This window comes from Panulirus ornatus, chromosome 67 (assembly GCF_036320965.1).
Source record: "Panulirus ornatus isolate Po-2019 chromosome 67, ASM3632096v1, whole genome shotgun sequence".
NCBI lineage: Eukaryota > Metazoa > Arthropoda > Malacostraca > Decapoda > Palinuridae > Panulirus > Panulirus ornatus.
Genome location: NC_092290.1, coordinates 19148991 through 19163035, shown reverse-complemented (window position 1 = coordinate 19163035; position 14045 = coordinate 19148991). Strand labels below are relative to the sequence as shown.

At 44.6% G+C, this 14045-nt stretch overlaps 1 protein-coding gene across 1 annotated transcript in view; it reads right to left on the bottom strand.

The window, feature by feature from the left end:
- LOC139747140 (uncharacterized) overlaps positions 1-14045 on the bottom strand; it is a 353413-nt gene that overhangs the window by 218388 nt on the left and 120980 nt on the right. Inside the window, exon 3 of the mRNA XM_071659064.1 lies at positions 1729-1876. Coding sequence (XP_071515165.1) covers positions 1729-1832 — 104 coding nt within the window. The 5' untranslated portion in view covers positions 1833-1876. The remainder of the gene's footprint in view (positions 1-1728; positions 1877-14045) is intronic.

Below are 14045 nucleotides of genomic sequence, written 5' to 3'. Positions count from 1 at the left end.
CGTCTATTTACATCTCTGGTTTTAAACTTTGTCACATCATTAATTCTAAAGAACTGCAATGTTCAATTTCTGTCCATCCCCTTCGATAAATGTCCCCATTTACTGCAAGTAAATCACTCACCATAACAACACACTAGTGGCATCCCAGCATCACTCACCAGAGTAACATACTACTGGCATCCCAGCATCACTCACCAGAGTAACATACTACTGGTATCCCAGTATCACTCGCCAGAGTAACATACTACTGGCATCCCTGCATCACTCGCCAGAGTAACATACTACTGGTATCCCATTATCACTCACCAGAGTAACTTACTACTGGCATCCCTGCATCACTCACCAAAGTAACATACTTCTGGTATCCCAGTATCACTCACCAGAGTAACATACTACTGGCATCCCAGCATCACTCGCCAGAGTAACATACTACTGGTATCCCAGTATCACTCATCAGAGTAACATACTACTGGCATCCCTGCATCACTCACCAGAGTAACATACTACTGGTATCCCAGTATAACTCACCAGAGTAACATATTACTGGTATCCCTGCATCACTCACGAGAGTAACATATTACTGGCATCCCTGCATCACTCGCCAGAGTAACATACTACCGGCATCCCTGCATCACTCACCAGAGTAACACACTACTGGCATCCCAGCATCACTCACCAGAGTAACATATTACTGGCATCCCTGCATCACTCGCAAGAGTAACACACTACTGGCATCCTTGCATCACTCACCAGAGTAACATATTACTGGCATCCCAGAATCACTCATCAGATTAACATACTACTGGTGTCCCAGCATCACTCGTTAGAGTAACATAATACTGTACTGGTGATCCAGCATCACTAGCCAGAGTAACATACTACTGTCATCCAAGCATCACTCACCATAGTAACATATTATTGGCATCCTAGCATCACTCACCGGAGTGCCATACTAGTGGCATCCAAGCAACACTCACTGGGGTACCATACTACAAGTGTTCTTGCATCACTAACCACTGGCATCCTTGTATCACTATCCTGAGTTGTATATTACTAGTGTCTTAGCAGCACTCACCAAAGTACTATACCACTAGCATCCCAGCATCATTCACTGGAATACCATACTTCTTGTGATCCCAATTAATTCTGTATATCTTCTTCAGATCAATCAGCCCACAAGTATACCCAAAATATCAGTGAAGCCCACTAATTATGAATGTGAAGCCCACCTGGCCCAGAGACTCCCATATATTTGAAGGTAAATCTAATGCCTCGATGGCTCATGTCACAGTCATTGTATCATCAAGCTCTTTAACATCTTAAGCATGACAGTACAGCCCTTGGGCATTAGGATGGCCAGGACATCATATCAAAGGGTCATACTGTCATGCTAAAGAGTCATTCCATGTTCCAGGGTCATACCATCATGCTAAGGGTTGCACCACTATGCTCAAAGCCCATACTATCATCCTCCAGGGTCACATCAAGATAAGGGTCATACCGTCATGTTCAAGAGATCAAGCTCTAAGGTTGTACTCACATGCTAAGGGTTCTCCTGGTGCACATAACGAGCATAACAGCATGATCAGGTGATCACAGGCTGTACCATCATTCCCAAAAGTCATATTGTTGTGCTAAGGGTTATACCAATGTGCTCAAGGGTCATCTCTCCAAGCTAAGTGTCGTACTGTCATGCTCAAGGGTTCAGGGGTTGGGGCAGATACTCACGTCTCCTGCTTGGTGCAGACGTTGGGTCCCAGGAGCCCAAGGGCTGTAGGTGCCCAAGTCCCGACACCCACCACTGCTGCCCACACCGCCCACACGACCCACATCTCGTTCCTCCAGCACCCACACACTCACGTCATCACCAGCCCACCTGCAATACACAGAAAATTTGTTCAAAAGCTTTACTCAAGTAAATAAAACAATACTGGAATGCAAAGCTTAAATGTGGCTGATATAAAAGAGAAAATCATTCAGAATCTTTCGCCCAAAAAATGCTAGGCTTAAATGCAACCGGTATCAAACAGAAAATAATTAAAATCTTTTGTCACTAAGATTATATGAATGAAAAAAAAAAAAAAAGATAGGACAAAGTTATGTGTAGCTAATGTGTGCATCAGTACATGTCTGCATTAATGTCATGTTTATGTGTAGCTCATTTTTGGTGAAGTGTGTGAAAGAAGAAAGTTAAGAGTAAATGTGAATAAGAGCAAGGTTATTAGGTACAGTAGGGTTGAGGGTCAAGTCAATTGGGAGGTGAGTTTGAATGGAGAAAAACTGGAGGAAGTGAAGTGTTTTAGATATCTGGGAGTGGATCTGGCAGCGGACAGAACCATGGAAGCGGAAGTGGATCATAGGGTGGGGGAGGGGGAGAAAATTCTTACTTCTTCATCCCACCACTCACTACCCTTTCTAATCAACCCACCTCCCACTCTTCTCATGCCACAAGCATCTATATATATATATATATATATATATATATATATATATATATATATATATATATATATATATATATATATATATATATGTTGTATGGTTGCGAGGCGTGGGCTATGGATAGAGTTGTGCGCAGGAGGATGGATGTGCTGGAAATGAGATGTTTGAGGACAATGTGTGGTGTGAGGTGGTTTGATCGAGTGAGTAACGTAAGGGTAAGAGAGATGTGTGGTAATAAAAAGAGCGTGGCTGAGAGAGCAGAAGAGGGTGTTTTGAAGTGGTTTGGGCACATGGAGAGGATGAGTGAGGAGAGATTGACCAAGAAGATATATGTGTCGGAGGTGGAGGGAACAAGGAGAAGAGGGAGACCAAACTGGAGGTGGAAGGATGGAGTGAAAAGGATTTTGTGTGATCGGGGCCTGAACATGCAGGAGGGTGAAAGGAGGGCAAGGAATAGAGTGAATTGGAGCGATGTGGTATACCGGGGTTGACGTGCTGTCAGTGGATTGAATCGGGGCATGTGAAGCGTCTGGGGTAAACCATGGAAAGCTGTGTAGGTATGTATATTTGCGTGTGTGGACGTATGTATATACATGTGTATGGGGGGGGGGTTGGGCCATTTCTTTCGTCTGTTTCCTTGCGCTACCTTGCAAACGCGGGAGACAGCGACAAAGTATAATAAAAAAAAAAAATATATATATATATATATATATATATATATATATATATATATATATATATATATATTGGTGTAAAATTTTTTTGCAATCTCATAAGAACCCAGAACAAGATCTCTGGTGAGGCTAGAGGCAAGGATATTCTGAATGGTTGAAATGACCTGAGGTGAATCACTTATACTGACAAAAAGCTGACCCAGCTTTGAGGGAAGGGGTTATGGGAGGAGGGTGGGGGAGGAAATGTGGTGGAAAGAAATACATCTAGGGTGGAGGGGATCAAAATAACACAAGGTTAGCCACCCACTGTCTCATTTCCCATGACAGTCAATATATAACTCCCTGGGTCAGCAGGGACACCAACGACAAGTTCTAACAGGGAGACTGTTGGAAATCGGAACAGCTCAAGAAGCGACTGCTGGGAGAGGAAACTGCTGGATGGATGAATGGTAGAAGAAACTGCTGGGGTGGAGGGAGAGGAAACTGCTGGATGGGTGAATGGTAGAAGAATCTGCTGGGGTGGAGGAAGAGGAAACTGCTGGGGTGGAGGGAGAAGAAACTGCTGAAGGAGGGGAGAGGGAACAGCTGCAGGGATGAGTGGTGGGAGAGGGGACAGCTGGAGGGATGAGTGGTGGGAGTAAAAACAGCTCAAGCAGCGAGTGTTGGAGGAAAACAGCTGGAATAGTGGGTACTGGAAAAGGGAACAGCTGGAGGCATGACAGCTGGGTGTTACAATCATCTCCCACCTTCCCCAATACTTGTTTCAGTTACCCATTATATTTTGTTGTTTTCTGCATTAAGGAACAGTATGTTCTTTGGAAAAGTCTGATCGTTGTATGCTAAAATACGTAATTTTGTTTGATTAAGTATAAATAAACACTATGTATCTTTAATATTGGCACAATTTATGGGAAACTATTGGATAAGATGTACAACTCTTGTCTAGTAAATGTATAAGGTTATCTGTATACATCTTGGTGATTTTCAATAATCATGTTGTAAACTGAAGTCCAGTATGTTGCTTATGACTGACCAATTGAGACAGATAGAGGGAGAGCATTGGATCTGGAACAAATTGTTATATGTATATGCTTGGAGAGCATATGTTTATTTCAATGATTCGAATATATCTTGTAATTTTATGGACTTGTGTTTGGTCTTAAAACCAGTGCTCAGTGACATGTGCTATTATTATAAGTGGCCATCAGCTGTCAGATGTTAGCCAGAGGAAGAGTCTATCTCTAACCCAAATCTTTCTGTTAGCAAAGCCATTATTTCAGTTTTCTGATCTAATGGGCAAATTATACACCCTTTAATGAAGGAAAAGTAGTAAACATGGGAGGGTAAGACGGGACAGGAGGAGGCATGAGTTAGCAGCTGGAGAGATGAGTGCTGGCACAGGGAACAGCTGGTGCGATGAGTGCTGAGAGGGGGAACAGATGAAGACATGAGTGTTGGGAGAGGGAACAGCTGGAGGCGAGAGTACCGACTGGATAGGAGATGGCTGGTCAAGGATCCTGCCCCTGCCACAGCCCTAGCATCCAGCCCCTGCCAAGACCCAAGCATCCAGTCCTACCACGGCCTTAACATCCTGCCCCTGCCACAGCCCGAGCAATCCGCCCCTACTATGACCCCAGCATCCCGCCCCTGTCACGGCCACAACATCCAGCCCTCACCACAGCCCCAGCATCCAGCCCTTGCCACTGCCCCAACATCCAGCCCTTAGGCGCCAGCATCCCGTCCCTGCCACGGTCCCAGCACCCTGCCCCTGCCACTTCTCACATCCGGACTAGGGTAGAGATCCTGCCACATTTGTCCTCACAAGTATATACTGTCAAAGGTGTCACATATTACCTTCACTGTTTCCAAAATTGGTATTCCCCTCCTGGTGACTCCAAAGGATAGATATGTGTACTTTTAATTGCTTTTTTATGTACTGTGTTCATCATTTTCATTCACAGTCATTTACTTTCAAAAGCTGAACCAAAATATAGTGTAGCAACATTTTAAATCATTCAAAATGATTAAGCACAACTTTTCATGAAAATGTTACTTGAGTACAATATTCGTTAAAGGTGACCTTTTTGCAAAGGTAACTATGATGTTGCTTCATGCTATCATGATGCAGCAAGCTATATTGGAGTGACTTCTGAGTTTGGGTTATCTGTTGATAAAGTCTATACGAGAGAGAACTCTCAACAGTTTTTGTCTGTGTTTCCGTAATTCCACATAATTCCCTAGTTTCATTACGCAATTATAATGATAAAATGTACATATTTGCTAATAAAAATAGTTTTTTTTTTTTTTACCTACGAGACGACCGCAACCCTGTTTTAATGCCTAACCACTTGAGCATGACCCTTGAAAATAGCCTGACCGTCATGACCCTTAAGGTCACACTAATGACATCCACGGGTCGTAGCATGGCTTTGCATATGTTCAGAGAGAGAGAGAGAAAAAAAAGGCATCTTCGCCATACATCTCGCACACAGGATATACATGACACGACGGATGGACTCCACATTTCCAAGTCTGGGAAATCCTCTCGTATGATGTGGCCGCCTGAGGAGTTGCAGGGTATGTGCCAGCCCTCACCCAAGCCGCCACAGTTCCTGGTGAGAGGTTGTGACAATGACACAATGGAGAGGCAGGCACCTCGGTTAAGGAGAGGTGATGGGTTTGTGAGAGAGAGGCACCTCGGTTAAGGAGAGGTCATGGGTCTGTGAGAGAGAGAGGCAGGCTGTCTAGGGAAGGATGTGTTTAAAATAAGCTGCTCGGCTAGGGATACTTCTGTGAGGGCGGCAGCTCGCCTAACAAGGGATGGTTTTGTGGGAGGCAGGCTCGGATAGGGAGGGATGGTTCTGTCATTACGACAGGCAGCTCGGCCAAGAATGTTTCTGTACGGACGATGAGCTCGGCGAAGGCGAGGGTAGAGTTCCTCGGCTTCTGTAAGTCTCTTTATGTGGCCAGGTCACGCTAACCTACTTGAGTTGCTTCATGTACCAGGTCACGCAAGGCTAAGGTATTATTAGTAACTGTCTTATTAAATAAAAGATTATTAGAGAAAGGAAACAACTGGATGATTATGTTCTGGCCTCACATTACAAGAGACATACAATAATGTTAATGAATACTGGTTGTCGACACTCATATAAAAACTTTTCAAACAACGACGAGTTATATGCATGTGTAGCCTCCCTCCCCCACACCTCCTTGTGTCACTATTTATCATGAGAGGCAACAAGAGCCATTACATGTGGGCAGGAGTCTGCATGTGGACACCTAACCCAGCCAGAATCTATCCCTTCAGGAGAACACCAGCACGAGCCGACACACACACATCTTGTGTGACAAGTAACGAGAAATGTCGAATTTACGAACAACGTATGTCTCTCCGCGCATGCATGTCTTGCTTAACAATCATGTGTGTCACTCAACAAGTAAAGAGAAATAATTACAGTTGGGCTGGGGTGGTTGGACAGAGACCCCGAGGTTGTCATGAGTCACAAGTGTGTGGAGGTCACGGACACAGCCCGCACTGCCGCCATACAAACCTAATGACGGACGTGGTCCATCCTCTCCCTCTACTGCCCTCACACCCACCCCATCCCTGACCCACCACCCCAGGCTGCACCCACATCAGCCCACCCCTGGCTGCACCCACATTAGCCCACCCCTGGCTGCACCCATACACAGCCCACCCCTGGCTTACAAAGAATCCTCAAAAAATATACTGTTTTACAGACAAATTTGAGCGCTTTTTTATCATCGAAGAGTGCATATGTATATATATATATATATATATATATATATATATATATATATATATATATATATATATATATATATATATTATCCCTGGGGATAGGGGAGAAAGAATACTTCCCATGTATTCCCTGCGAGTCGTAGAAGGCGTCTAAAAGGGAAGGGAGCGGGGAGCTGGAAATCCTTCCCTCTCGTTTTTTTTTTTTTAATTTTCCAAAAGATGGAACAGAGAAGGGGGTCAGGAGAGGATATTCCCTCTAAGGCTCCGTCCTCTCTTCTTGGCGCTACCTCGCTAATGCGGGAAATGGCGAATAGTATGAAAGAAATATATATACATATACAAGAACTTAATATTGCTCACGCCATGTATTTTACGATCTACGCGCACATTTCAGTAAAACCAATTAAAACTTTCCTTCCTAAAATTATCAGCAGTGCTTCTTCACCGCCCGGAGGCTGCTCAAAAGGCACCACCAGAGATACAGTTGGTGCTGCTGGAAGAATTAGGTCAAACATGGCCGGTATTACTTCACTCATCACAACAGTTCCAGTCTGCCTGGTTGCTCCCCTTCCTTCCTACGTATGACTAAGATATTCTGGTATCTTAATGAAGATTTGGAATATTCAATACTCACATCAACGGCCCCGAATAATGCTTTTAGGAAGATTATTTGCTTTACAATCTTCTGAACTATACGGTGCTCAGTTTAAATGAATTCCGTGATGAATGACCCATAAAACTATGCAAAATATGGTAATACAAATGACAAAGAGTGGCGTCATAATATGGGTAATGGAATGGCCGGCCATAACGTAGGGACCCACCCTCATGGCCGGGAGGGAGCGACCCACCCTGCTGGCTGGGAGGGAGGGAGGGAGCGACCCACCCTGCTGGCTGGGAGGGAGGGAGGAACAGACCCACCCTGCTGGCTGGGAGGGAGGGAGGAACAGACCCACCCTGCTGGCTGGGAGGGAAGGAGGAACAGACCCACCCTGCTGGCTGGGAGGGAGGGAGGAACAGACCCACCCTGCTGGCTGGGAGGGAGGGAGGAACAGACCCACCCTGCTGGCTGGGAGGGAGGGAGGAACAGACCCACCCTGCTGGCTGGGAGGGAGGGAGGAACAGACCCACCCTGCTGGCTGGGAGGGAGGAGGGAACAGACCCACCCTGCTGGCTGGGAGGGAAGGAGGACAGACCCACCCTGCTGGCTGGGAGGGAAGGAGGAACAGACCCACCCTGCTGGCTGGGAGGGAAGGAGGAACAGACCCACCCTGCAGGCTGGGAGGGAGGGAGGGAGGGAGCGACCTACCCAGGCTGACTGGGAGGGAGGGAGGAACAGACCCACCCTGCTGGCTGGGAGGGAAAGAGGAACAGACCCACCCTGCTGGCTGGGAGGGAGGGAGGAAGCGACCCACCCTGCAGGATGGGAGGGAGGGAGGGAGCGACCTACCCAGGCTGACAGGGAGGGTGGGTGGATTGGTGGGTGCGGACCCCTGACACAAGAGCAGTTTTCGCTGGGCCCCGCACGTGACTCCCACCAGCTGGAGGTAATCGACTAGGCTATTGCATTAGTCACACTGCCACCCTTAATATATGTATACCATGTAACACAGTAATATATATATATATATATATATATATATATATATATATATATATATATATATATATATATATATATATATATATATTTTTTTTTTTTTTTTTTCTTTTTTTGCTTTGTCGCTGTCTCCCGCGTTTGCGAGGCAGCGCAAGGAAACAGACGAAAGAAATGGCCCAACCCACCCCCATACACATGTATATACATACGTCCACACACGCAAATATACATACCTACACAGCTTTCCATGGTTTACCCCAGACGCTTCACATGCCCTGGTTCAATCCACTGACAGCACGTCAACCCCGGTATACTACATCGATCCAATTCACTCTATCCCTTGCCCTCCTTTCACCCTCCTGCATGTTCAGGCCCCGACCACACAAAATCTTTTTCACTCCATCTTTCCACCTCCAATTTGGCCTCCCACGCTCTTTTTATTTCCACACATCTCTCTTACCCTTACGTTACTTACTCGATCAAACCACCTCACACCACACATTGTCCTCAAACATCTCATTTCCAGCACATCCATCCTCCTGCGCACAACTCTATCCATAGCCCACGCCTCGCAACCATACAACATTGTTGGAACCACTATTCCTTCAAACATACCCATTTTTGCTTTCCGAGATAATGTTCTCGACTTCCACACATTCTTCAAGGCTCCCAGGATTTTCGCCCCCTCCCCCACCCTATGATCCACTTCCGCTTCCATGGTTCCATCCGCTGCCAGATGCACTCCAAGATATCTAAAACACTTTACTTCCTCCAGTTTTGCTCCATTCAAACTTACCTCCCAATTGACTTGACCCTCAACCCTACTGTACCTAATAACCTTGCTCTTATTCACATTTACTCTTAACTTTCTTCTTTCACACACTTTACCAAACTCAGTCACCAGCTTCTGCAGTTTCTCACATGAATCAGCCACCAGCGCTGTATCATCAGCGAACAACAACTGACTCACTTCCCAAGCTCTCTCATCCCCAACAGACTTCATACTTGCCCCTCTTTCCAAAACTCTTGCATTTACCTCCCTAACAACCCCATCCATAAACAAATTAAACAACCATGGAGACATCACACACCCCTGCCGCAAACCTACATTCACTGAGAACCAATCACTTTCCTCTCTTCCTACACGTACACATGCCTTACATCCTCGATAAAAACTTTTCACTGCTTCTAACAACTTGCCTCCCACACCATATATTCTTAATACCTTCCACAGAGCATCTCTATCAACTCTATCATATGCCTTCTCCAGATCCATAAATGCTACATACAAATACATTTGCTTTTCTAAGTATATGTGTGTGTGTGTGTGTGTGTGTGTGTGTGTGTTTTTATGTATATACATGTATATGCGGGTGGGTCGGGCCATTCTTTCGTCTGTTTCCTGGCGCTGCCTCGCTAACGCGGGAGACAGCGACAAAGTATGATAAAAAAATGAATGTCTTTATATGTTTATGTTGATATGCATATGTACGTATATGCGCATGTATGGACGTTTGTGTATAAATATGTGTATATGAGTGGATGGGCCATTCTTCATGTTTCCTTGCGCTACCTCGCTGACGCGGGAAACAGCGATTAAGTATAACATATATATATATATATATATATATATATATATATATATATATATATATGTATATATATATATATATATATTTTTTTTTTTTTTTTTTTTTTTTTTTATACTTTGTCGCTGTCTCCCGCGTTTGCGAGGTAGCGCAAGGAAACAGACGAAAGAAATGGCCCAACCCCCCCCCCCCCCATACACATGTACATACACACGTCCAGACACGCAAATATACATACCTACACAGCTTTCCATGGTTTACCCCAGACGCTTCACATGCCTTGCTTCAATCCACTGACAGCACGTCAACCCCTGTATACCACATGACTCCAATTCACTCTATTTCTTGCCCTCCTTTCACCCTCCTGCATGTTCAGGCCCCGATCACACAAAATCTTTTTCACTCCATCTTTCCACCTCCAATTTGGTCTCCCTCTTCTCCTCGTTCCCTCCACCTCCGACACATATATCCTCTTGGTCAATCTCTCCTCACTCATTCTCTCCATGTGCCCAAACCATTTCAAAACACCCTCTTCTGCTCTCTCGACCACGCTCTTTTTATTTCCACACATCTCTCTTACCCTTACGTTACTTACTCGATCAAACCACCTCACACCACACATTGTCCTCAAACATCTCATTTCCAGCACACCCATCCTCCTGCGCACATCTCTATCCATAGCCCACGCCTCGCAACCATACAGCATTGTTGGAACCACTATTCCCTCAAACATACCCATTTTTGCTTTCCGAGATAATGTTCTCGACTTCCACACATTTTTCAAGGCTCCCAAAATTTTCGCCCCCTCCCCCACCCTATGATCCACTTCCGCTTCCATGGTTCCATCCGCTGACAGATCCACTCCCAGATATCTAAAACACTTCACTTCCTCCAGTTTTTCTCCATTCAAACTCACCTCCCAATTGACTTGACCCTCACCCCTACTGTACCTAATAACCTTGCTCTTATTCACATTTACTCTCAACTTTCTTCTTCCACACACTTTACCAAACTCAGTCACCAGCTTCTGCAGTTTCTCACATGAATCAGCCACCAGCGCTGTATCATCAGCGAACAACAATTGACTCACTTCCCAAGCTCTCTCATCCCCAACAGACTTCATACTTGCCCCTCTTTCCAGGACTCTTGCATTTACCTCCTTTACAACCCCATCCATAAACAAATTAAACAACCATGGAGACATCACACACCCCTGCCGCAAACCTACATTCACTGAGAACCAATCACTTTCCTCTCTTCCTACACGTACACATGCCTTACATCCTCGATAAAAACTTTTCACTGCTTCTAACAACTTGCCTCCCACACCATATATTCTTAATACCTTCCACAGAGCATCTCTATCAACTCTATCATATGCCTTCTCCAGATCCATAAATGCTACATACAAATCCATTTGCTTTTCTAAGTATTTCTCACATACATTCTTCAAAGCAAACACCTGATCCACACATCCTCTACCACACATCCTCTATATATATATATATATATATATATATATATATATATATATATATATATATATATATATATATGAAAAAAGTGGATGGAGAGAGATGGGTGATTATTGATGCCAATGTACCTGGCCATGAGAAGAAAGATCATGAGAGGCAAGTGTTTTGGGAGCTGCTGAGTGAGTGTGTTAGCAGTTTTGATGCACGAGACTGGGTTATAGTGATGGGTGATTTGAATGCAAAGGTGAATAATGAGGCAGTTGAGGGTACAATTGGTGTTCATGGGGAGTTCAGTGTTGTAAATACAAATGGTGAAGAGCTTGTAGATTTGTGTGCTGGAAAAAAGACTGGTGATAAGGAATACCTGGTTTAAGAAGAGAGATATACATAAGTATACGTATGTAGGAAGGAGAGATGGCCAGAGAGCGTTATTGGATTACATGTTAATTGATAGGCGCGCGAAAGAGAGACTTTTGGATGTTAATGTGCTGAGAGGGGCAACTGGAGGGATGTCTGATCATTATCTTGTGGAGGTGAAGGTGAAGATTTGTAGAGGTTTTCAGAAAAGAAGAATGTTGTGGTGAAGAGAGTGGTGAGAGTAAGTGAGCTTTTAGAGACTTGTGTGAGGAAGTAACAGGAGAGATTGAGTACAGAATGGAAAAAGGTGAGAGCATATGATGTAAGAGGAGTGGGGGAGGAATGGGATGTATTTAGGGAAGCAGTGATGGCTTGCGCAAAAGATGCTTGTGGCATGAGAAAAGTGGGAGGTGGACAGATTAGAAAGGGTAGTGAGTGGTGGGATGAAGAAGTAAGATTGTTAGTGGAAGAGAAGAGAGAGGCATTTGGATGATTTTTGCAGGAAAATAATGCAAATGACTGGGAGATGTAATAAAAGAAAGAGGCAGGAAGTCAAGAGAAAGGTGCAAGAGGCGAAAATGAGGGCAAATGAGAGTTGGGGTGAGAGAGTATCGTTAAATTCTAGGGAGAATAAAAAGATGTTTTGGAAGGAGGTAATTAAAGTGCGTAAGACAAGGGAACAAATGGGAACATCGGTGAGAACATCGGTGAAGGGGGCTAATGGGGAAGTAATAAAAAGTAGTGGTGATGTGAGGAGATGGAGTGAGTATTTTGAAGGTTTGATGAATGTGTTTGATGACAGAGTGGCGGACATAGGGTGTTTTGGTTGAGGTGGTGTGCGAAGTGAGAGGGTCAGAAAGAATGGTTTGGTAAACAGAGAAGAGGTAGTGAAAGCTTTGCGGAAGATGAAAGCCGGCGGGTTTGGATGGTACTGCAGTGGAATTCATTAAAAAGTGGGTGACTGTGTTGTTGACTGGTTTGTGAGGATATTCAATGTATGTATGGTTCATGGTGAAGTGCCTATGGATTGGCGGAATGCATGCATAGTGCCACTGTTCAAAGGCAGATGGGATAAAGGTGAGTGTTCAAATTACAGAGGTATAAGTTTGTTGAACATTCCTGGGAAATTATATGAAAGGGTATTGATTGAGAAGGTGAAGGCGTGTACAGAGCATCAGATTGGGGAAAGTGGCGTGGTTTCAGAAATGGTAGAGGATGTGTGGATCAGGTGCATGCTTTGAAGAATGGATTTTTATGTAGCATTTATGGATCTGGAGAAGGCGTATGATAAGAGTTGATAGAGATGCTCTGTGGAAGGTATTAAGAGTATATGGTGTGGGAGGTCAGTTGTTAGAAGCAGTGAAAAGTTTTTATCGAGGATGTAAGGCATGCGTACGAGTAGGAAGAGAGGAATGTGATTGGTTCTCAGTGAATGTTGGTTTGCGGCAGGGGTGTGTGATGTCTCCATGGTTAATTCTTTTATGGATTGGGTTGTTAGGGAGGTGAATGCAAGAGTTTTGAAGAGAGGGGCAAGTATGCAGCGTGTTGTGGATGAGAGGGCTTGGGAAGTGAGTTAGTTGTTGTTCGCTGATGATACAGCGCTGGTGGCTGATTCATGTGAGAAACTGCAGAAGCTGGTGACTGAGTTTGGTAAAGTGTGTGAAAGAAGAAAGGTGAGAGTAAATGAGAATAAGAGCAAGGTAATTAGGTACAGTAGGGTTGAGGGACAAGTCAATTGGGAGGTAAGTTTGAATGGAGAAAAACTAGAGGAAGAAGTGTTTAAGATATCTGGGAGTGGATTTGGCAGCGGATGGAACCATGGAAGCAGAAGTGAGTCACAGGGTGGGGTAGGGGGTTAAGGTTCTGAGAGTGCTGAAGAATGTGTGGAAGGCAAGAACGTTATCTCGGAGAGCAAAAATGGGTATGTTTGAAGGAATAATGGTTCCAATAATGTTATGTGGTTGTGAGGCGTGGGCTATAGATAGGGTTAAGCGGAGGAGGGTGTATGTGTTGGAAATGAGATGTTTGAGGACATTATGTGGTGTGAGGTGGTTTGATCGAGTAATTAATGAAAGGGTAAGAGAGATGTGTGGTAATAAAAAGAGTGTGGTTGGGAGAGCAGAAGGTGTACTGAAATGGTTT